Source organism: Hemiscyllium ocellatum, chromosome 16 (genome assembly GCF_020745735.1).
Source record: "Hemiscyllium ocellatum isolate sHemOce1 chromosome 16, sHemOce1.pat.X.cur, whole genome shotgun sequence".
NCBI classification, from domain to species: Eukaryota; Metazoa; Chordata; class Chondrichthyes; order Orectolobiformes; family Hemiscylliidae; genus Hemiscyllium; species Hemiscyllium ocellatum.
In genome coordinates this window covers 72,726,188-72,751,339 of record NC_083416.1, presented here as the reverse complement: position 1 = coordinate 72,751,339, position 25,152 = coordinate 72,726,188, and the positions used below count along the sequence as shown (strand labels likewise).

Here is a 25,152-nt window from a genome sequence, read left to right as displayed (position 1 = left end):
TAGAGGTTACATCGGGTGCAGCGGATGCAGTAAATGATGTGTGTGGAGGTGCAGGTGAATTTGTAGCGGATATGGAAGGCTCCCTTAGGGTGTTGAAGGGAGGTGTGGGTGCAAGTTTGGCATTTCTTGCAATTGCCGGGAGTGGAGGTTGGGTTGGTGTGGGGTGTGGACCTTATGAGGGAGTCACGGGGGGGGGGGGGGGGGGGGGGGGGGGGGGGGGGGGGGGGAGTGGTCTTTTCGGAACGCGGATAGGGGAGGGGAGGGAAATATATCCCTGGTGGTGAGGTCTGTTTGGAGGTGGCGGAAATGACGACGGATGATACGATGTGTGTGGAGGTTGGTGGGGTGGTAGGTGAGGACCAGTGGGGTTCTGTCCTGGTGGCGATTGGGGGGCGGGGCTCAAGGGTGGAGGAGCGGGAAGTGGAGGAGATGCAGTGGAGAGCATCGTCGACCATGTCCGGGGGGAAATTGCAGTCTTTGAAGGAGGCGGCCAACTGGGTTGTTCAGTATTGGAACTGGTCCTCCTGGGAGCATCCGCTATATTGGGGAGACAGGCCGCCTACTTGCGGAACGTTTCAGAGAACACCTCTGGGACACCCGGACCGATCAACCAACCCAACCACCCCGTGGCTCAACACTTCAACTCCCCCTCCCACTCCACCAAGGACATACAGGTCCTTGGACTCCTCCATCGCCAGACCATAGCAACACGACAGCTGGAGGAAAAGCACCTAAGTTTCCGCCTAGGAATCCTCCAAACCTAAGGGATGAACTCAGATTTCTCCAGTTTCCTCATTTCCCCTCCCCCCCACTGGTCTCAGTCCCAACCCTCGAACTCAGCACCACCTTCCTAACCTGCAATCTTCTTCCTGACCTCTCTGCCCCCACCCTCATTCCAGCCTCACCTTAACCTCCTTCCACCTATTGCATTTCCAACGCCCCTCCCCCAAGTCCCTCCTCCCTACTTTTTGATCTTAGTCTGCTTGGCACACTTTCCTCATTCCTGAAGAAGGGCTCATGCCTGAAACATCGATTCTCCTGCTCCATGGATGCTGCCTGACCTGCTGCGCTTTTCTAGCAACACATTTTCAGCTCTGATCTCCAGCATCTGCAGTCCTCACTTTCTCCTACTATATGAATCATCCCAAACATCATTTTCTCCACTATAAATGTTAACACGGATTGGTCTGATTGAATAACCAGTTTTGGTGCTGTATATTCATTGTAATTCTATATTTACACAAGGAATGCAATGTTGCACTGACATCATAAACAATGAATAATGCCACATTTACACCAAGTGCTAATTCTCTCCTTTTGCACCTTCTATATGATGGGAAAAAAGTGATTAGGTGCAAGACTCCCTGAATCCACTGGAATATTCACTAAACAGTGTTTCAAACTTAAGTATGGCAGATATCTTCAAGTCAAAGGTGCACCTAATGTGACTCTTAAACGTTAATACTTCAATGATCCCAGGATCAGTGAACCTCTGAGCCCACTTTGTTTATAGACAGCCATACACATAACACCCATTTTACGAAACTTGTTAAAGACAGTGCACCAAATCTGTCCACATGGGTGGGAAGCAGGGAAACAGCAGAATAAACCTACACAGTAACACAATCATAACAATTCAACACAGATTGTTTCAGCAGTCTATCCTCTATCATACAGGACATCCATAACAATGAATATTATATCTTGACATTGGAGATTGTTTCACAAAGCATCTGTTTGGAAAACTCCAACACCCCTTAAAAAGTGGCACAATTTGAGAGCGATGAATGAGTGATAACTGACACCCAATTAAATACAATTGCTCTACGAGATGGCTTAGGTCAGCTACTAATCCACAACAACAATGTCCAAGTGCTTCATATAGTTCAGATGATCCAGATAATTTACAGCATTCATCAGCTCAAAACTGCTATCATGTACACAGCCCCAACTGCTCTGAAACTGAAATACTGTGGTGATGCCACGTGACAAGACCTGAAGGCATAATAGATAAAAGGCTCACAAGTATTACAAAGCTCTTTTGTGAATTAACAGAAAAATTACTGAGTACTCATACCACCCACAAACCACTGGAGGTTTAATTTGTACTGAAGCATCTCCCCTCCAACTAAATGGTTTCTAAAATTAAAATCTTAAGTAGCTGTTCATTTTGCATAGCGCCGACAACAGAATTAACTTCATATAAAATTCTTGTGACTACTTTAAATTTCTGGGTCTGTAATTTAACATGAGATATACAGCACGGAAACAGACCTTTTGGTAAAACTCAACCATGCCGACCAGATATTCTAACCTAATCTAGTCTCATTTATCAGCATTTGGCCCATATCCTTCTAAAACCTTCCTATTCATATACCCATCCAGACGTCTATTAAATAGTGCAACTGTACCAGCCTCCAGCACTTCCTCTGGCAGCTCATTCCATTCATACATGCACCACTCTCTGCGTGAAAAAGTTGCCACTTAGGACTCCTTTATATCTTTCCCCTCTTACGGTCAACCTCTGCCCTTTGGTTCCGGAGTCCACTACCCTAGGAAAAAGACTTTGTCTATTTATCATGTCCATGTCCCTCATGATTTTATAAAGCTCAATAACATCATCCCTCAGCCTCCGATGCTCCAGGGAAAACAGCCCCAGCCTGTTCAGGCTCTCCCTATAGCTCAAATCCTCCAACCCTGGCAACATCCTTGTAAATCTTTTCTGAATCCTTTAAAAGTTTCAAAACATCCTTCTGATAAGGAGACCAGAATTGCACGCAATATTCCAAAAGTGGACGAACCAATGCCCTGTACAGCAGCAACATGGCCTCCCAATGCCTAAACACAATGCTCTGACCAATAAAAGAAAGCACACCAAACGCCTTCTTCACTATCCTAGCTACCTGCGACTCCACTTTCAAGGAGCTATGTATCTGCACTCCAAGGTCTCTTTGTTGGGCAACAATCCAGAATGTATAAGTCCTACTCTGATTTGCTTTTTCAAAATGCAGCACCTCTCATTTATCTAAATTAAACACCATTTGCCATTCGTCAGACCACTGGCCCATCTGATCAAAATCGCACTGTACTGAGTTATCCTTCATCACTGCCCACTACACATCCAATTTTGACGGCATCTGCAAACTTGCTAACTATAACTCCTATGTTCATATCAAAATCCTTCATATAAATGATGAAAAGAAGTGGATCCAACTCTGTGGCACTCCATTGGTTACAGGCCTCCAGTCTGAAACACAACCCTCCACCACCACCCTCTATCTTCTACCTTCCAGCCAGTTCTGTATCCAAATGAGTTGTTCTTCCTGTATTCCATGAGATCTAACCTTGCTAATCAGTCTTTGCCTTACTGATGTCCATATAGATCACGTCCACTGCTCTACCCTCATCAATCCTGTTTGTTACTTTTTCAAAAAACGTAATCACATTTGTGAGACATAATTTTCCATGCACAAAGCCATGCTGACTTTTACTGACCAGGGGCATATATTGAAGGAAAAAGCAGCAAATTTAGAGGGGATGAAAGGAAAACAAATTGCATTCAAATGTTGATGCAGTCTGGGTCCATAAGTGTGGAGCTGGAAAAAACACAAAAGATGAAGCAGCATCATAGGAGCAAAAGTGTCAACATTTCAGGTTGGGACCCTTCATCAGGGTCCTGACAAGAAAATCGACATTCCTGCTCCTCTGATGCTGCATGACCTCTGGTGCATTTTCCAGCTCCACACTTTTATCGACTCTAACTTTCCAGCATTTGCAGTCCTCACTATTCTCCATGATGCAGTCTGAAACTCACTACACAGATGGTAGACACAGAAACTGTCTTAACATTTAAAACATGTATGTATGTACACCTGAGATGCTAAGGCACAGAAGGCTATGGGGCAAGTGCTGGAAAATGGGAGGAAGCGGCCTGGAGACCGAAGTAACGTTCTAGGGACGCAGCAAATGGTGGAATTTGAATTCACTAAAAATCTGGAATTGGAAGTCTCATGATGATCACAAAGCCATTGTTGATTGTTGGAAAAATCATGTGGTTCACTAATTTCCTTGAGGGAAGGAAACTGCCGTCTTTACCTGGTATGTGAATGTGCGACTCCAAACCCAACACAATGTGGTTAGCTGCCCTCTGGGCAACTAGGGATGGGCAATAAACATGGTCTACCCAGTGACACTCTAGCCTGTGAATGAATTAAGAAGTTTAGTGCTTATTTTTGATCAGAGTGGACTCAATGGGTTGAAGATCACTTTTTCTATGCTGAAGGGTTTTTTGTTTTGTTTTGTAGATCTCTATTTCTCTAAGATGACAGAAAGAAAAATACTTTTTTGAGCAAATTATTTGGATTTGGAATGTACTGACAGTGTTTGTGGAGGTGGATTTCACAATAGAATATTTATCTGAAGAGAAAACATTTTCAAGGCTACAGTGGGGTGCTGGATTTGCTGAGTTGTCACACAGAGCGCTGGCAGGAAAACAACAGGCCAAATTACCTCCTTCAATGCTGTAACCAATCTATGACTCAATAGTGAAAATAGATGAGAAAATATTAGTCAGTAGTGCAGCTGCCATTCCAGACCTGCTTCTGTCCTTTTGGAATAAGCAGAGTCTCTAGCATGTGCAATATCACAGTTCCTACCTCTCAGAGGGCAGATCCACAAGAGTTTTGAGGCTTTTCCCCAATGTCACCTCATTACTGAATACTTCTGTGTTCCTGCGTGATCTAATGTTCTAAATAATGGCCCTATTAAATATTGCAGGACCCCCTTAAACTGAAAGGATAGCTGTATCAATGAAAAGCAGTGTTAGAATCAATGTACCAGTATTTAGAAACTACTAAAACAGCATCTGGCTTTAGTCACAAACACATTTCCTATGATTCAGGTGCTGATGGTTTGAGTTCCATCCCAACTTATGCACCCATTGTAAAGGCAGTCATTCTTGGACAGTAGGAGACACATTCTGACAATGAAGTAAGGTCCAATTACCTGTTCAGGCAGTTGCAATTGAAGACCATAAGCTTACCTGAATATCCTGATTTCATATAGACAAAATCCATGGCATGTAATTTATTTCATTCGTTAATGGGATGTGGTTAGCACTAGAAAGGCCAGCCCTTTATTGTCCACATGACTTATTCAGTAATTTAAGGAGACCTTGCTCATTTATGTTCACATAATAAAAATTCATAAACTACAAAATGCTTTGGTCTTTGAGAATATGGAAGATTATTATAAGCAAAAGTTCTTACTTGGATTGCATAACCAAAAGAATTAGCAAACAGAATTAAGACTACCTTCACATTAGCACTATAATTGCTCCAGCAGAATTAGTTTTTAAATTAGCAACACACCAGCTCAAAAATAATACAGCCTCTCATACTGCCAGACTTCTACAAAGAAAATCCCCACTTTAATCGTGAATTCAACTTGCAGCCTGGTGCCTCAGAAGTGCCATGTACCTGGAACTTAATAATTTTCCTTTCTTCTCTAACCACCTTGTTCAGAGAGATTATTATACTTTTCTGGAGCAGGTCCTTGGAAGACAAAATCAAAAAAATCTTTTTCCATGCTTCACCCTATAAAGATTGAATGTTATACAGTATCAGCCTGTGCTTTCAGCTTTAGAAATTGAAGCACCGGTCCTGTACACACATCTGAGGACAATCTACTAAGGATGACTCATCAACTAGTGTGAGCCAAATATTAAACTGTTCCTGGGAAAGACGGCTGATGCAACCAAGCAAAGAAGGTTCAAACACAGGACCGCCTGCCAGAGGAGTCAGCCATTCAATGCACCGAAAAAGTTGGGTGTTTTAAAAGCCAAAGATTTAACGCGGAGTAATTTCACTTTTTCTGAATACATCTACTCACAGGGATTATGTTTTAAACAGCAACACCTGCAGTCTGTTCTGATAGTTCCATCCCATGAGATCCCGCATTATAAGAAATAGCAGCACCATTTAAATCAATGGGACCAGAATCGTGTTATAGCCAACATAGGCAAGACGAGTTCCACAGATAATGATCTAAATTCTTCAGTCACGTTATAGCCAATTGCATTAAAAAAGTGTTATAGCAAAACCGACTGCGCTCAACTCTACTTCAGTAAGCAAAACTGGCAAACATCAACAGGGCAATTGGTTAAGAACAGCAGGAGGTCTACTCTTCAATATGATCTGTTATTATTTCACTCAAGTATATACAAACACTATGGATCCAATATCACATCACACTTGGTCTTAATATTTAATTTGATTGGGTATCATGCTCGCATACTATTAATCTGATCAGGCCTCAACTCTCTCTCATTACTGCAGCAGATACACTGGGCAATAATCAGTAGTGGGAACTAGCCCAGTTACTACAATGTAAAATGACAGAAGTGGTGGTGTTGGACTGGAGTGGACAAGGTCAGAAGTCACACGACATCAGATTATAGTCCAACAGTTTAATTTGAAATCACAAGCTTTCAGACCACTGCTCTTTTGTCAGGTGAAGGAGCAGCACTACAAAGTTTGTGATTGCAAAAAAACCTGTTGGACTATAACCTTGTCTTGTGTGATTGTAAAAATCTATATAAATGTCCTTTGATTTGAAATGGGACGTGTTAGTTGTTAAATTGTTTACAGGAGTTAGGACAATTTCAAGTTAACATACATCGGGTAAAGATTCAGTTAATTCCTATTAATTCAAAATAACTCAAAGTACTTCGGCTGAAAAATGGCAAGCAACATTCGTGCCACACAAATTCCAGGCAATGACCACCTCCAATAAGAGACAATCGCTCCCTGACATGCAACAATGTTACCTGAATCCCTTCCAATCAATATCTTGGGGATACCACAGACCAGAAACTCCATTAGACTCACCACATAAATACAGTGGCTACAAGAGGTCAGAGGCTAGAAATCCTGCAACAAGTAACTCACCCCCAGACACCTCAATGTTTGTCCACCGTTTACATGGCACAAGACAGGAGTGTGATGGAATACGCCTAACTTGCCTGGATGAGTGCAGCTCCAACAACATTCAAAAAGTTTGACATCATCCAGGTCAGATCAGCTCACTTGACTGGCACCACATCCACTCCCTCCACCACTGACGCTCAGTAGTAGCAGAGTGGACTAGCTACACAATACAGTGCAGAATTTTATTAAAAGATCCTTAATCAGTGCCTTCCATACCCATGACCACTCCCATTTAGAGGACAAAGGCAGCAGATACATGGGACCACCACCATCTGTAAGCTCCCCAGGAAACCACTCAACAAACTCACTCATAGCAAGCACTTATTGCCCATCACTGTTGCCTTTGAGAATGTGGATGGTGAGCTTTTTTTTTGAACCACTGCAGTCCATGTGGAGTAGGTTGATCCACAATGCCTTTAGATACTGAATTCAGTGACAGTGAAGGAAAGGTGACATTTCCAAATCAGGATCGAGGGTGACTTGGAAGGGAACTTTCAAATGGTGGCATTCTCATGTACCTGCTGCACTTATGCTTCAAGATAGAAGTGTTTGCATGTTTGGAAGCTGCTGTCTAAATGTCTGAATCATTAGTCCAGTGAGATTGCCACTATACCATCTCCCCATGTCAGTTTAACCTAATATCTATAAGATTACATTTTGATGTGATTTAATGTGAAACTTCTGACTTGCAGATGAGTATTTAGAAGTGCCACTTCAATGTCCCTTTTGTCTTGGCTTTAACCCACTTATTCAGACAAAATTAAATGTTTTTGTATTCACTCACGCAACATGGACAACGGTTGGCCAGTAATTAAAGACTAATAAGCTGAGGACATAGATTCAAGTCCTATCATGGTCACTGGTCATATCTGATTTTTTTTTAAATTAGCCCAATGAAGAATGTATAACGATTACAGATTTTGTAAAAACTAAACTGATTTATTAATGTTGTTTAGGGAAGGAAATTTGGTGACCTTACCTTATTTGCTGGTCTACCTTTGATTCCAGACCAGCCGTTATGTGATTGATTCTTAATTGTCCAACCAGTCATGTCTACATGCCTCGGAGGAAGATTTAAAAAAACTGTAATCCTAACCCTTGCCCAAAGACATCCAATGACTCATGATAAAGCAGTTTGCAATCTGCGAAAACATGAATTCTGAGCCTTGTTCGCTGTAAATTTGCAGTTTATGGTCTCGAAACCATATCACTGTGGCTACACGTGGACTTGTCTGTTCTCAGAATCTCAGAACCAGAACTTAAAAGCTAATAGTAACATTAAGGTAAAACGTTCAAATCGTTATTTATCAATAATACAGCCTCAGGAGGTGAAGAATCCAAATTTAGATCCTTGGTAACATTAGTTTAATGGCACAAGAGTTCTGCAGTTTTCAATTATCCAACAAGCTACCCAAATGACAGTGCAGCATATTCCAACTGTAATTATTTATATACTCGAGTAATAGTCAATGTAAAAGTCAACCCCTATTTTTGACCAAATAATCCTAAATTTTCCATACATCTCGTGTAAATGTCGACCCTAGTTCTTCACAGATAACAGATCAATATTTGAATCAGCATGAAGGCCGTCACATCCCGCTCCACTCCTGGTCTTACAGTCTGCTGTCTGTTTTGTTCCACTCTGGGTTTTCAGAATTTCCATAATTCATTTCTTTGTCTTTATTCATTTAGAGATGAACTGGACTTCTGCTAATGATACGTTATAAATTATGACAGGCATGAATTACAGCCCCTTAAAAATAGCATCCATGTAATAGTGGACCACATAAATTTAACTTAAAAAAGTAGTCAAAAAAACGGTATACTCGAGTAGTAGTCAACAAATTTTGTAGATAATGAAACAGCATTTCCATCCAAGTTAAGGAAAGATATTGGAAAAAAATCCGATAAAGGTTAAATTGAGTTTCAGTCCTGACTTAGGTTCAAACTCTCATCCTTCTGACTCAGGTAAGTCTGTCCCTCTTTCACTGTTATATCAGTGGAGAGAGAGCATGCAGGGTTCACTGTCACAATCGAGGTTTTAAGAGATCAGAAAACAGTGTAGAAGCTGGGGTGCATCACGTAGCTCAACACAATTTTGATTCAGTTTCCATTTTCTTTTAGTTTCTATTAACTCTTAATTTGCATTTTTGTTAGTGACCTATTGGGGACATTTAACCCATTTTGATTACTTTCAGTTTAAAAGAGTAGAGTGCTACTCAGTGAGCCATGCTGGCATTACAGCAAAGACACTGGGTTCCAGACAACTCTGTACAATTTGTTCAGAAGAACACACTTCAAAAGAAAAAATTACCCTGGCTCCATGATCGACTCTCCAATTTATTAAACATCCGTGGAATTCTTTGTTCCAACTTACTTCAATGACTAAACTGCATCCTCAGCATCATAGGTGGCTCAGTGGTTAGTACTACTGCCTCACAGCGCTAAGTACTCAGGTTCAATTCCAGCCTCAGGCAATGGTCCATATGGAGTTTGCAAATTCTCCCCATGTCTTCATGGGTTTCTTCTGGATGCTCCAGTTTCCTCTCAGTCCAAAGATGTGCAGGTTAGGTGGATTAGCCATGGGAAATACAAGGTTACAGGGATGGGATAGAGGGGTGAGTCTCAGTGGGATGCCCTTGAGAGTGTCAAAATGGTTGGACAGAATGGCTTGTTCCCACACTGTAGATATTCTATGATTATATGATATTGAAAAATAAAGTCATCAATGAAGCACTCCTTTCTAGGACGTAAGCAGAGGACAAAAGATGGCCACATCTTAACAATACGTTAAGCAGGGAGGTAGCCTGTCTCCAAAAAACCAAAAAGGCATCCAAAGCTTAATTTCAAGGATTCAGGTATTGAAGCCATCATAATCAATCTCAAGAGCTGGGCAACTAGCAACAACCAATACAATTGCAAACACTAACTGGGTAAAAATCCGTCACTACAAATGACAAGCTCTAAGAAGCTTCAAAGCAGGTGCCAACCCACATCACTGTTAAGAGTCTTGTTTTTGTGAGACACTCATGGTATATTGTTTTCCAGAATCAACTTGTTCAGTCATCAAAAGTGATTGCTTCATCTGACATCCATTCAATTACCAATACGGAATAACCAGAAAGTAACACGGAAATTAGGTTTATTATTTAAATTTGTAAAGTTTGATAAACTGATTCCAACATTTAACCATAATGGCGAAATAACTGAATGCAGAGTATCCCAGTGATACCCCAGTCCTCCACACAGCAATTCAATAGCCCGAAAACTAGTTAAATACGAGCAGCCCAAAGGTCAAGTTCTAACTGGCATAATGGTTGCCTGAGGGTCCGTGTCAGCAAATACCACCAAAACTTTCCAAATGTCATACAAGCTCAATTAGATGAATATTCTGTGAGGAAGAGACCTTTTACATTACACTCCCAAATTCTACTCCATTCTTGCTTCATGCTGTCAGACTAACATGCCCAAACTGAAAAATAATAGCTAATCTCTATCATGCAGTAATTTCACAACCTGAGATTGCTGTGAGACTAATTTAAAATAGTTAAAATAACAGCCTGAGCACTTAACAATATATACCAATTTTTTTTGTCATGAAAATAACAGAAATTAAATTGTATCATCACTGCAGTAAACAGAATAGACTGAGAACTGATCTAGCAGCTCATAACATACCATTCACAAAAACTGTGGGCTTTCAGCACAAGAATTGTACTGAACCACAGTTTTTGAATCTCTTGGACCAGCAACACACACTTTCTATCACTACCATTAAGCAAAGAAACCAAGCCTGGTTCAAATGAAAGGTATAGGAAAGCAACCCAGCACCAAGCACTTATAAAACCATATCATCATCCAGATGAAGCCACAAACATGCTGCATACTTACTCAACAGTAGAAGCAGCATTCAGTAAAGAAGTAAATGATCCACAAACCAACAAATCAAATCAAAGCTCTGCAATCTGGCCCCATTCTATCATGTATGACAAGTAACAATAACTAGGAGGAGGGACAGCTCCACAAGCATTCCTTCCTCAATGATTGGGAGCATGATGTGGAGGTGGAGGAGGATTGGGTTAGACAAGGACAAAAATCACATGACACTAGATCATAGTCAAACAGGTTTTGTTATGAGGATCTGGGAGTACTGTACCTTTAAGAGAGTTAAAATCTAGCAGAACTACCTGACACAGCAAGCGTTCTGAACAAGATATAATTTAACATTTTGTTGAACAATTCGATTAGCTGGTTGCCTGGAGATGACAAACCAAATTCAAATTAAGATAGCATAAATTATACCCCAATCAAGTTTGAATTTAGCATACTGAATCATAAAAGCCAATAGCACAATCTGATGCTTTGGGGGTATAAGACTAGGGAAAATTGAACAATTGGGAGGAGAACTGCCAAGCCACCAGCATCTGCAGACTGCCAGGAGAATAGCTCTCTTAAAAGGTACCTTTATCGATCAGTGACCTGGGAAACAGAAATTCCTAAGAAGAAAAAAAGACAACTGAGGGAGATACAAGAGAAGATTCAACATCTGGCTGGATCTGAAAATTTGAATTTTTTTGTAAATCTTAATCAGGGGTTTTATCAGATTAGTATTATAGAAGGTTAAAAAAAAATTAGAGGAAGGAGATGTAAATAGCTGTTATTTAATTATTCTGTTATACTTTAAGAAATAAAGTTGTTAATTTTTACATTAAATAGTTCTTGGCCTCTCGAATTTTCACAGACTACTGCACAAGTAAATCTTTTATGTGCTGCTAGCTTAAATTAACCAGGAAGTTTTACCCTGTGTCGTAAGTTTATTTGAAAGCATTAGCTTTTAGCATGCTGCTCCTTCAGCAGGTGTTAGTGGTGAGGACCCAGCACATTAATACACAAGACAAGGCTGAAGTCTTTCAACCATATTGTCAATAGTACTGAGTGGGCAATCCATTTTAGCCTACTTCTAAGGCCCCCACCATTACAGATGTCCGCCTGCAACCAACTTGAGTTACTCGATGTGACAAACAATTGAGCATATTGGTGAACAAAAAAGGAGATTCAACAACACTCAAATGTAGTACTAAAGATATGAGCTCCTATTTTACCTGTAAACCCACTGAATACAGCTATAATAGACACCTTCCTGACAAAGTGGTAACCTGTCCAAGAAACAGGACAAATTCAATTCAGCCAACTACAATCTTATCAGTCTAGCTTCAATAATCTGTAACGTGATAGAAGGTAGCTAGAACAGAACTATTAACCATCAACTATTCACCATTGAGTCCCCTTTGAGAGTGACATGAGAATTTTGTAGGGTCATTAGCCTGTTGAACTGCATTCCCCAAACAGCAGTGAAGGCTAGGACACTGAATATATTCAACACTGAGTTAGATAGATTTTCAATTGACGAGGAGTCAAGTGTTATTGCTGTGGAGGCAAGACCACAATCAGATCAGCCATGATATTATCAAATAACGAAGTAGGCTTGAGAGGCCAAATAACTTACTCCTGCACCCGACACTCATTCGTTTGGAGATCCTGCGTAGTCGCAATACCTCACAACACCAACTACATCAGTTCATGGAGGCAGCTCAAACTCACCTTCTCAAGGGCAGTTAAGGATAGTCAATAAATGCTGATATGAACATTACGCATATCACACAAATGAATAAAATTATCTGTCCCAAACTCTCCAGATACTCAAAGGTGACCAGATGAAAGCAATTAGTTACTTAATGCACTGAACTGGTGCTGCTCTGGATAATTACAAGAGAGATAAAGATGATTTTTGATAGCTCCTATGTGGAGAGAGGGATAACTGACCACAGAAAAGCTGAAATCTGAAGTTTTTTTTGGGGGGGGGCCTAGGAAAATTTAAGTGTGAACAGAAATCCAATAACCCTGACAATTTTAAGAAATCAAAGCTGTGTTGCAATTCATTAAGATAAATTATTGATAGTAGATCTTCATTTGGTAGTCTGTTTTTGTTTTGAATCTTTATTTCTATTGGGAGTTCTCGACCATGAAAACAGAGCTGTTTTAGTATACAGAACCCTGCTGGAGTAAGCAATTTTCCATAAATAAGTGAAGACATTCAAACATTTGAACAGCAGCAGCCTTTAAACTTTATCAGAGCTCACAGTCTACTCTCACTCAAATCCACCCCTTTAAACCTCTCTATTCAATCCCCAAAGGATTAGTGTTGAAGAATGCTTTGAAACCAATAGCTCAGCACGTGGCTAAAGCAACAATGATGAACAGGTTGCTAAAGAGATTGAGTATGAATGGAGATATTACTCTACAACATACCACTCTACATTGTGACTTTTGTACATTAATCCTCTCTACCAGAAGGTGGAAACTGTATCCAATAACGATTAACATGCTAAAATTGTTTAGTGTCGCTTCAATTTACCAATATACTCCATGCCAAGTGTTGTGGAGATTCATTTCACCTCTCACTATCTCAGCTCACTTTAATTTGCCACTGGGAAAATGGTTAAAGGTTCAGCATTACACTTGGAGCAGTAATCCATGGCTTGGAGAGATGAGGAAAAACTCTGGTCTAAGCAAACTCCAGTCTTTAGTCCGTTACTGTATTTAAAACATTCTCATGCATCTCAATTACTTGCTATCCACATTAAGATCTTCCAAACCTTAGCATAGTGACAAGAGAGAAAGTTTGGAGATTTCCAGATCTCTTTGACAAGCATTTTAACTTAATCTGAGACGTCCACTCATAGAATCAGAAAGTCATTGCAATACAAAAGATTTTTGTCAGCACTTTCAGTCCAAAGGAACATATTTGCCTAGTGTCATTACCTGGCCTCCACCCTGTAACCATGCATACACTTTTGTTTGAGATAAAAATCCAGTTGCCTTTTGAAGGGTTCGACTGAATCTGACTCCACCACACACACTGGTTGTGCGTGAAGTTCCTGTGGATGATGCAATTCAGTCTTTTGCCAATCACTCTAATTTTGTGCCCGCTTGTTCTCAATCCTGTCACCAACAAATCATTTCTCCCTAAAGACAAAACTCTCAAATTTTTGAGTATCACTATCAATTCCATTCTCTGTTTTCTCCTGTCCAAGGAAAGCAGTCTGAATCTTAAGGGAAGATACAATAACACTGAACTCTTACATGTGGCAGAAACCAGAGAGAAAATTACAGTTGAATTATATTCCAGTACTAGCAAGTTCTTGTACTACCCGTGAAACCAACAATCTCCTGTTCAGTCAACTCCTACTCCAAAACCTAACCATAAAATCAATGCTGATACTTAAGGGCACAACTCTGTTGCATTACCACTGAATCTGTCTTTTAGATAAACCATAAATCATGGCCCCAACTGTTCTGCAGCACAGTTCTAAAGAACCTAAGAAACTCATTGTATCTTTTTTATGAACAGAGGTTTTCCACTGTCCTGATCAAAATCTATTCCTTCACTCTCTACACAACCAAGCCATTTTGTCATCGGTCTTATCACTGGTTGTGGCGCAGTACAAACTGGATTCCACATTCAGTTATACATCATAAGTTAAATGACTATGGCTCACTTTGGGAAAGTCTCGAAGTATGTAAAAATGAATGCAAAGTATTATACAAATGTTTGTTTGTTTATCTTGGCCACTGTAAAGCCATTCAAGTATCTGCTGTAGTTCAGTTCAGACAACTCGGTCAGAATGTTCAAGGTGCAAGTCCTACAATTAATATTTGAGTAATAAAATGAAGGCTGATGATCAGCATAGGGTAGGGTGCCCTTCATGCTATTGGCAGTGCCACATTTCTGATAAGATGCTAAATCAAGAGTTTCGTTCTACTTGGCAAGACATAACCAGTGGGGTGCCACAGGAGTTGAGCCTTGGGGCCCCAACTATTTATGTAATGAATTAATAATTTGGACTCAGGGATAGAAAGTATGATAGCCAAAGTTGCAAATGACACTAAAAGAGCTGGGAAGCTTAAGTTGCAATGAAGAATAAGAAATTTACAAATGGAAAGGTCAGGTAATGGGCTAAATTTGACAGATGAAGCTTGATATGGATAAGATTGATGTTATTCACTTTGGCTGGAGGAATAGAAAGGCAATTTATCTCCGTAGAGAAAAATTTCTGAATGCTTTGCTGCAGAGACATCTTGTATCCTTGTGCATGAATCTTTCTGATTTTATTTTATTTTAGTATTCATTCATGGGATAAGGGCATTGCTGGCCAAGCCAGCATTTATTGGTCATCCCTAATTACCTAGACAACAGTTAAGAGTCAACCACATTACTGCGGGTCTGGAGTCACATGTCGACCAGACCAAGTAAGGATGGCAGTTTCTTTCTTCATTCCTGAAGAAGGGCTCATGCCCGAAACGTCGATTCTCCTGCTCCTTGGATGCTGCCTGATCTACTGTGCTTTTCCAGCAACACATTTTCAGCTCTGATCTCCAGCATCTGCAGTCCTCACTTTCTCCTAGCAGTTTCTTTCCTGAAACAATATTAGTGACCCAGATGTTTTTTTTCTGACAATCAACAATGTCAGGTTACTGCATTTGCAGCAATTTGCTCGCACACAGTTTAATCAACTGTCACATCCCTTCAAGGAATGCCTACCCTGAATTAGTTTTGTTCTTTGTTCCAACAGGAATTCCGATTTTCTCTTTCACCGTGTTATCTTCATTGCTTTCAATTTCAGTGCTGGTGTTCATTGAACTATCAACATCCTTTCTTCCCCAACACTCCAACTCCCATCCCAACTCTGGAGTTTAGAAGAATGACAGGAAATCTAATTGAGGTATACAAGATAGTAAAGGGGATTGACAAAGTAGATCAGAAAGGATGTCTCCTCATGTGGGACAATCTAGAATGGGAGGTCATAGCTGTAGGATGAGGGGCAGCAGATTTGAAACAGAGTTGAGGAAAAATTACTTCTCTCAAAAGGCTATGAATCTGTCAAATTCACTTACGCACAGTGTGGTGGATGCTGGGATATTGAAAAAATTTAAGGAGACAGATTTTTATTTAGTAATGAGTTATTGTGAGCGGGCAGCAAAGTGGAATTGAAGTTGGGATGAGATAAGCCATGACTCTATCAAATGATGGAGCAGGCTCAAAGGGCTGAATTGCCTACTCCTGCTTCTATGTCTTCTGTTTTGATCTGTCCCCTCATGTGGATAGAAAAGATCTCATGACACTATTTCGAAGAAAAGCAAGGGAGTTATCCCTTGTGCCCTGATTAACACTTAACATCAATCAGCATCAAAAATACAGATGATCTGACCACTATAAAACTACACTTTTTGTGAATTTATATCTACAAATTGTTGATTAGTTCCTGCATTACAGAAGTTTCTACACTTAAATCACATTCAATTGTCGATAAAGCACTTTTGGGTGTGAAAAGTGACATAAAAATAAATAGAAAGAACATTTAAATACTGTCAATATTTCAAGAACAGGAAAGGCCCATATTAAAGTCAACTGAGCTTTAATATAGGCTTACATAGTAGATTGGAAAATGCTAGAATCTATTATACAGGATGAGATAAATAAACACTTGGATAACAATGATCTGATTGGACCTTGTCAGCATGGATTTGCAAATCCACCCAGCTTCCAGAGGAAACAGACATGCTTAATGACTGGGCAAGAACATTTCAGGTGCCATACAATATGGAAAGATATGAGGAACTTTAAGACGAACAGGTGCACAGAACGTTTGTTACATGGCAAGAGGATGAAAATTGTAAAAGCACAAAAGTGGTTCCATTAGTCACTCACTGAAGGTTAACATAACATAGCAAGATATTTGATCAGCTAATGGAATGCTAGACTTAATCACAAAAGGATTTGAGTGCAGGAGTACTGAAGCTTTGCTTCAATTGTACAGAAGGTTGTTTAGACTGTAGCTATAGTACTGTATACAGTTTTGGTCTCCTTACCTCAGGAAAGATATTATTTCTGTACGGGGAATGCAACTAAGGTTCACCAGACTTTCTGCTGGTATTGGACAGTGGAGGAGCTGATCTATCAAAAGTCTAGGCAAACCAGGCTAGTATTCTTTAGAGCTTCAAGAATGACAGGTCACCTAAATGCTACTTAGAAAACACAAAGTGATAAAGTAGTTACAAGATGACAAGGTGTTTCTCCCATTAACGAGTTTAAAAACCGGGGCATTTGGCAATTAGAAAGGATGCCTTTTCAACCAAGATTTAAAAAAACACACTCCAGGATTGTGAACCTTCAGAATTATTTAACCCATTGACCCGTGGAACCCCAGACTGTAGAGACTGATAAGATTTCTGATTACCAATGGCATAAAGGGTTATGGCAATAAGGTGGGTAAAGGATTAAAGTTTGCAATTAAGCATGTTCGTATTAAATGACAGAAAAGGCTCAAAGGGCTGAATGGTCTACTTGTATTGTTATTTTGTTATTTCACCTGTTATGTCCCTTTGCCATTTAACCTTATACTTTAACTCCATCTTTTGATGTTAATCTTGAAATACAATGGGTTACAGGAGTTTGGAATTCTTTTTCATAAGTGATGATTGATACTAGATCAATTTTAATTTGTCATATTTCTGTTTGTAAGATGTCATCTGAAGTCTTTAAGGGAAATGAAAATTGCAGATCAGCCGTGATCTCAGTGAATGGCAGAACAAGCTACAGGGACTAAATGGCCTACCTGTGCTTCCATGTGCTCCTCTTGCACCTCATAACTCCGTCGGTAACAATATTTTGTTTCAGTTACTGAAACAATCAGCTGGATAAAAGCAACCATTTGGTCAATCCTTTAAAGTGTGTAATATTTCAATAGGGTTGCACAATCCTTCTCTCACCTAAATATCAGAACAACTGTTTTAGTATACAGAGCTGAATACAGATTCTATCTTAATTAATTGAACAATTCACACCCAGAAATAATTTATTTCAATTTACTGGAGTGTTGTGCAAGTACAAATCCCAGTGATGACTAGCAAATTCTCCAAAGTTAATTTGTTCGGAATAACTTTTAGGCATTGTAGAAAGATAATTAAGGCACAATGCAAGTAAAAACTTTTTCTTCATCCAAACCAGTACTAAATGAAGGCATTTCTCATTCACAGTTGAGCTGGTGTTGGGTGGCGTGGGGAAAGAAAGGAGCCTAATCAGCTGACACACTGCCCTTTGCAAGATAAAGAGATGTACAAGCAGTGTGTTGGAGGTAAACTCCCTGATCACACTAACACAGCAGCTAATCTACAATGGTTTTTACTGCCAATTCTAACTCTCATACATATCTATATCCTTACATCCAACTCTTCTGACAATCATTTATCTATCTCTTGCAGAATACCTTGCAACAAACCACATCTGGAAAGATAATTCTGTCACTCACTAAGGATGAGCTTTCTGAATTTTGTGTTGCCTTGTCACTATGTAACACAATTCCGCTCTCTGACCCATCAGCACCTAAGGCTAGTTTCATAGGCATTGCACTTTCCTCTCCCTTGCTTATATTTAATGTTACTTAACTGGCTTTTGGCAAAATGGAATGTCAACTGGATTACCACTTTCAAGAGTTGAGCAATCTTGGATTATCAATGCAGGCTTTCCAAAATGCAAGAAGAAAATATGACCTTTAACCAATTGTATATACAGCTTGTAGTGCATGGGAACAAAAACTCCTTCCAAGACTTTCTCTATCCTGACCTGTAAACATCTGTCCATCCTTTCAATACCACCAGATTAAACTTCTTGAATTTCTTGCCTACTAGCACTGTGGATGTATATACACAATTTGAACTGGGAAGTTCAAAAAGGTGGCTCACTGTTACAAGGGCAATATCCGCTGAAGAAAGCAAAGAACAAATAATTAGAACAACTACGTTGCAAACTCCAAATATGTTGTTCCACGCTCATCAGCTTCAACATATTGTACTTCAAATTGATATGTTGCCTGAACCAACTTATACCAGGGTTCTACACTGAAAAGCAATTAAAGGAATGTTACACTAATGTCCAATAACACTCGAGGTGTCCACACGAATATCATCTCATTTTTAGCAAAATAACTAAAGTTAGCTTTGGACAATCTGGCAACAGATACCCTAATGATAAATCCAAACATTCTCAACTGGACCCTCTGAAGCATGACTTCAATCCAAAGCAGTCCAGATAAGACAAAACTTTCATTAGGAGGTACAGTTTTCCTTTAAAAGCCACAAAGCAGTAGTAAAGTAAAACATCTGAATATAGTTGAGTCACTAGTCTAAAAGAAATACCATGAATTGAAGAATTTTGGACCATAAAAATCTGTTAATACTAATCTAGCGGGATTTGTGACGTGTTATTTTGCACATTAACAGCTGGCACCTAGATTGTTGGGTACTTTATACTAAATAAGTGCTTACCTATGCTGACTGGTTCCTAATTTCATGACAATATTTTATTAGTTCGCTAACACTGCCAGCATAGTGACACTCTGGTAAGACTAACCACTGGCGTGGTCAACTCAAATAGTATGGTAACTAGAGTTTTGATGTTGCTCAGAGGTGAATTAATATCTTCTTTCATATTGTATCAAAAGGTGAGTCTTCCATCTGAGAATTGTTAGAACAGTGCCTGGAAGTTAATAAATGTGTCCGGGAAACTCATTAACCTACAAAATTTCAGAGAAGCCAACTTTAGCAAAACAACACGTTAGCACCAAATCAACATGTCGCAGGTTACTGTGACTTCTGGGATTCCAGTCAAATCATGCTCACTGAAGGGTGGAAACAGTCGACATGAAGGCGATACACATTGTAATATGGCTGCAGGCTCAAACCCTTAGGATAGGATAGCAAGATGTAGCCAGAAGCAACTGGTGTCAGTTTGCCCAGGCAAAGTTTAGGGATATAAAGAAAATCAACCAGTGTTTTCCCCATCTGACAGCACTTAAGAAACCTTTTTTGATAGAAAGCACAACAGTAAGCAAGGGAATAAGACTAAACATTAGGCAAGGACAAAATTTCAGCAGCGATGCTAACCTGTCTAAATGCCATCGATTACTTCCTGGATTAGAGAGAAAGAATCAACACCCAGTAAGGTATGAGGGTAGCTGTGTCACATCCAGAGTTAACATCTCAAAAAAGAAGCTGTTTTCAAAGTTGTGAAGCTTCTAGGCAGGAAAACAGAGTCATATCCTTCATAAGCAATTCCCTGCTATACACCACACGCCAAAGATGCTTTAATAAAGACAGAGCAACACTGTCCAAACAGAATCTACACAGCACGAAAGCTTTGCTAATTTATGTTTACTAGCCGCAACAATAGAAAAGATCACATCAATGACTTTTAACTGCATATTATTTTGGCATCCTCGCCTGGCCACGAAAAGGTAATGCATATGGAATCCATGGACTGTTAATCCAACACATTAACAGTGTCAAGGACATAATCAGCGTTCATTTGGCTCTGCTTTCAAGCAATTGCAAGTCTAATATTTATTGGCTTGGATTTCCTATTTAAACACTAAGAGGTGGTGATCAGGACTACTCCTATTCATTGTGACGCCAACACAGTAATACTTCATAAAAGCAAAATAGATATAATCCTTCAATCAAGGGAGAGCTGACAAAACTCTAAAAAGGCTATGCTATGTCTTCAACACAAAGGAATGTAGCTTACACTAGTCAGCCCCGAGGTTTTCCTGAAAAGTGTTTCTCCCAGACACAAACTTTATAACCTGATGCATTGTGACATCAAAGACTGGAAGGTATTTCATAACCAACTATAAGAGAACTGCATGCTGATGCAAATCAATACAAAAACTATAAAGTATATAAAGTATTGCAGCTAAAATATTTTTGCTTTTTCTTTTCCTTCAGCAGAAATACCTTGCAATGATTTTCTGTGTTAAACGTACTATACAAATTCAACTTGTTGTTGCTCTATTCCCATTATGGTTTATTGTTTCTGTAACATACATTTTATGCCCATCGTGAGAACACTAGTACTGATTGAGGATATCAAGGCTATTAATATGTATTTTAGGCTATAAATTGAACTAATGGCAGCAATACTCTTGCCTCAGTCTCAAGGCTGTGGGCTCAAGTACGACCATAGGCCTTGATCTCTCAACCTTGTGTGCAAAATTCTGAACCATTGGAGGACAGTCTTTTGAATGGGATGTGAAACTTGCTTGACTCAGAAATTTGTGGAAATAATAGACTGTCGTTATACTTATTCAAAGTGGAAGCACTTCTGCGCTCGTCAACATTAAACAGTCAAGATCAGCAGTAATAACAAATTAGTTATCTTATTTCCTTTGCCTTTGTTACCTGTGGATTTTATTATTCCAACGTACAGTCAATCCTCCACAAACCTGAAACCATTCAAAACTGTGTCATAAGTGATAGTAAACACAGTTCACCTTTCAGTCCTGTGTTCAGTGACCTACACTGGTTCCTGGTTGGAAACATCAGGAACCTTCCCTCCCTTATTTTCAATTCCAACATCTCTTATCCAGGACTCAAGTATAAACATCTAGATTGATAACCCAACGCAACACGAAGATGTGCTGCACTGTCAGAGTTGATGCCTTTTCGATGAAGCATTATATTTGGGCCCTTCTTGTACTCTCAGGCAGATGTAAATGATCCTACTGCATCGTGTTAAAGAGCATGGGAGTTACCCCAGTACACAGCCAATATTTATCCCTCAATCAACATGACAAAAGTAATTGCTTGTAACAGCCTGCAGTGCACAATTTTGCTGCCTTTTTTTTAAAACAATGATTACACTTCAAAAAGTACTTTATAAGTTGTAAAATACTTTGGAGCATCCTATCGTCATGAACGATGCTACATAAATGCAAGTCTGTTTCTGTAACCCCAATACCTGCGCTCCTCCAATTCTGAACTCCTGAGCACCTCAAGGTTTTACAATTAACTCCTGACAGCTGAGCCTTCAGCTACGGAAACTAAATTCTGGAATTCCCTCCTTAAAACTGTCCATCTTTCTCTCCTGCTTTAAGGTGGTACTTAAAACATACCCAGTCTGGTCTAGAATGTCAAGTAGCTGGGCACGCAAACTTTTATTGATAATGCTCTTGTGAAGGGCCTTGGAATGTTTCATTGTGTTAAAAAACAATCAAAAATATTAGCTGCTTTTGCTCACATAATCTGGCTGCCATGTATGCCGATACGGCTGCAGTTGTACTTCTAAAACAATTTATTTGCTGCAAAAAGTGCTTTGAACAATCTAAAAACATGGTCAGGCACTAAGTAAATACAAGTAGATTATTTCTTCATGGCAAAGTAGAATCTGTGTCACAATGCCAGCATCCCAGATCAGCAGTGTATGCAGGACAAGGCTCTGTTCCAACATATAGTATTATAATTCACTGAAGATTGGTAACTAGAACTAACAGAGCAGTTTGTTTCACATAAACAGGCTTTAAGATCAGGGGCCGATTTCAAAAGTGCTACAGAACTGCCAACAGAAAGGATAGTTAATGTCTGAATGAAGAAACAAGCTTCTGACAAAAACATTTCTGACAATGTCTCCACCCTAAACCATGACCTCTCTCCTTCAGATTCCAACTAAACTGGTGTGTATTTCAGAATTTTGTGTTACGATTTCAGTAGGTCTACATTCAACTTCACCTTTGTCTGAAATTAGCACACAAGATGAGACCCAATTCAGAATTTTGGCAGTACCCAGAAAAGCCTTTTGCATAAAAATGGTGCATTGCTTGATGAACGTATCCCAGCTTCCGTTTAATTCTTCTCCTTACTGCACTGCTGCACGCAGAACTGATCCAAGTCTTGGGGAAGGAACATCCAAGCCCAGAAGCCAGCATCAGTTTACATTTCAGTCCTTAAGGTAATAGGAATATTCTTCGATGATTTCATTGCTCAATAAAGGAAAAGTACAATTTTGCAAATCGGTTAAAAAGTGTCACATGAGGACATATAATCCAGACAAGCCAGTCAAGTAACAGCTTCTCCATTTTTCATCAATTTAACACCAAACGAATTGGCAAAGAAAAATACTATTTGGTCAATTGTGCACATTGTAGTAACAACATAACATGCATGCAGAAACAGAACACAGGCACAGAAAAATATCATCACACCATGCTCTCTCCAACAGTCCCTAACCCATGCCCTCACGTTTTCCCAGAACACTTCACTCCCGTCAACCACCAACCTAACCTTAAATGGCCTCTGGTCACAAAACTCTGTTCCATCTCTTTGTAACTGTTAACACGTCCAGCTACCCCATCATCTCCTTTTCTAATGTCAAAAAGGGTCAAGTGAGCATGAGTCAAGTTATTACAGCATCTCAGAATGCAATAGAAACAAAAAGAGATAAACATTGTAACCAGAGTTTAATCCTCAGCGGCTAGGAATCCCTAGCCCAGAGGTATGGAGTATGAATCCTGAAGTGGCAGATCAGAAATTGAGGTGGATGCAGTTCAGGTGATCAATGATCTGCAGAAAGGAACTCAAGACCAGAGCATGTGAGGATGATGACACCTTGTAAGTAATGTCAGGGTCTGGCTAAGTTGGGGGGGTGGAGAGGTGGAAAGCAGAACAGGAAATCTAGAATCAGGGAGGGTTTAGTATCCCCAACCTATAGGATCAGGGACGAGACACCACAGATCCTTGGCTTGATGTTGGCAAAAAAAAATCTGGAATGTGGGGGTGGGGGTAGAGTGGAAAGGGAGGGAGATTTGGTGGGGGTGGGGACAGTGGGTGTGGAATAGGGGGATTTGGGTGGGGGTGTGGAATAGGGGGATTTGGGTGGGGGTGTGGAATAGGGGGAGGGGGTGTGGATAGGGGGGTGGGGTGTGGATAGGGGGGTGGGGGTGTGGGTGTGGATAGGGGGTGGGGGTGTGGATGTGGATAGGGGGTGGGGGTGTGGATAGGGGGTGGGGGTGTGGATAGGGGGTGGGGGTGTGGATAGGGGGTGGGGGTGTGGATAGGGGGTGGGGTGAGTTGGGCCGCCTCACCTCACGGAGTTCGCCAGCCCACCCCCCACCCCACCCTAACACCTGTCCACCCCCCCCCAACTTGGGCCCGGCTCCAGATTGCTCTCCCCCTTTTCTCCCTCACGGGCCTGCACTAACCTGGCTCGGTCTCCACGCCGCTCCCGCTCACTCTCCTGGTCCAGGGGTTCACTCTGGGCGGCGGCGCCTCGATGAACTCCTTCCTGCGGCCGCCGCCGGCCCTCGGCTCCTCAGCGCTGTCTCCGGCCTGTCCCGGCGGTTCGGAGCCGGGCCCCGGCCCGAGCCCAGAGGCGACCCCAGGCTCTGCGGGCGGAGCGGGGCTCGGAGCGCCGGTCTCACCGGCACAGGCCGCTTTACTCCACGGGTTCACCTTGGGCGGCGGGGCTGCCATGAGGCGCTTGGCCTCAGGCCTGGTGCCGGCCCCAACCTGGGCGGATGCCTGCTCGGGTCCGGGGGCCTGGCCCAATGCCGGGGCCTGGGCGTGAACCGAGTTCTGGGCCGGCTCCGAGCGCGGTTGCTCCGGGGCCTGGGCTCCGTGAGGCGGCGGCAGACTCTGCACCTGCGTGGCCATGGCGGCGGCTGGGCTCGCGCTCGGACTCCGTGTGGCAGCAGCCGGGGGCGCGCACGTACACGCCACGCCGGAAACACGACTGCCGTGGGCACGCGCACGCACCGCGCCGGTCCTACGCCGAACCGGGGCGCGCACGCATGGAGGAGGAGCGACGCTGACGCGGGAGCGCGCAACGAAGGGCGGGCCAATGGGAATATCCCAATTCCTGATGCCACACCCCCCGAAAACCCCCATCTCCCCGACACACCCCCCCCCCCCAACACACACACACAAACCCCAAAACCCCATCCCCCACACACACCCACCCCCCCCACACACACACACAAACCCCAAAACCCCATCCCCCACACACACCCCCCCCCCCCAACACACACACACAAACCCCAAAACCCCATCCCCACACACACCCACCCCCCCACACACACACACAAACCCCAAAACCCCATCCCCCACACACACCCACCCCCCCCACACACACACAAACCCCATCCCCACACACACCCACCCCCCACACACACACACACAAACCCCAAAACCCCATCCCCCACACACACCCACCCCCCACACACACACACACAAACCCCAAAACCCCATCCCCCACACACACCCACCCCCACACACACAC

At 41.5% G+C, this 25,152-nt stretch overlaps 1 protein-coding gene across 2 annotated transcripts in view; it reads right to left on the bottom strand.

Annotated features, from left to right (window-relative positions):
• The window catches only part of larp1 (La ribonucleoprotein 1, translational regulator), a 126,170-nt gene extending 101,605 nt beyond the window's left edge, over positions 1-24,565 (bottom strand). The window contains exon 1 of one of the 2 annotated variants that reach the window (XM_060837375.1): positions 24,077-24,565. In XM_060837375.1, coding sequence (XP_060693358.1) covers positions 24,077-24,527 — 451 coding nt within the window. In that variant the 5' untranslated portion in view covers positions 24,528-24,565. Of the gene's footprint in view, positions 1-17,662; positions 17,680-24,076 lie in introns of those variants that run through there. The other variant, XM_060837376.1, reaches the window with a different exon arrangement.
• Between the last annotated feature and the right edge of the window lie 587 nt (positions 24,566-25,152).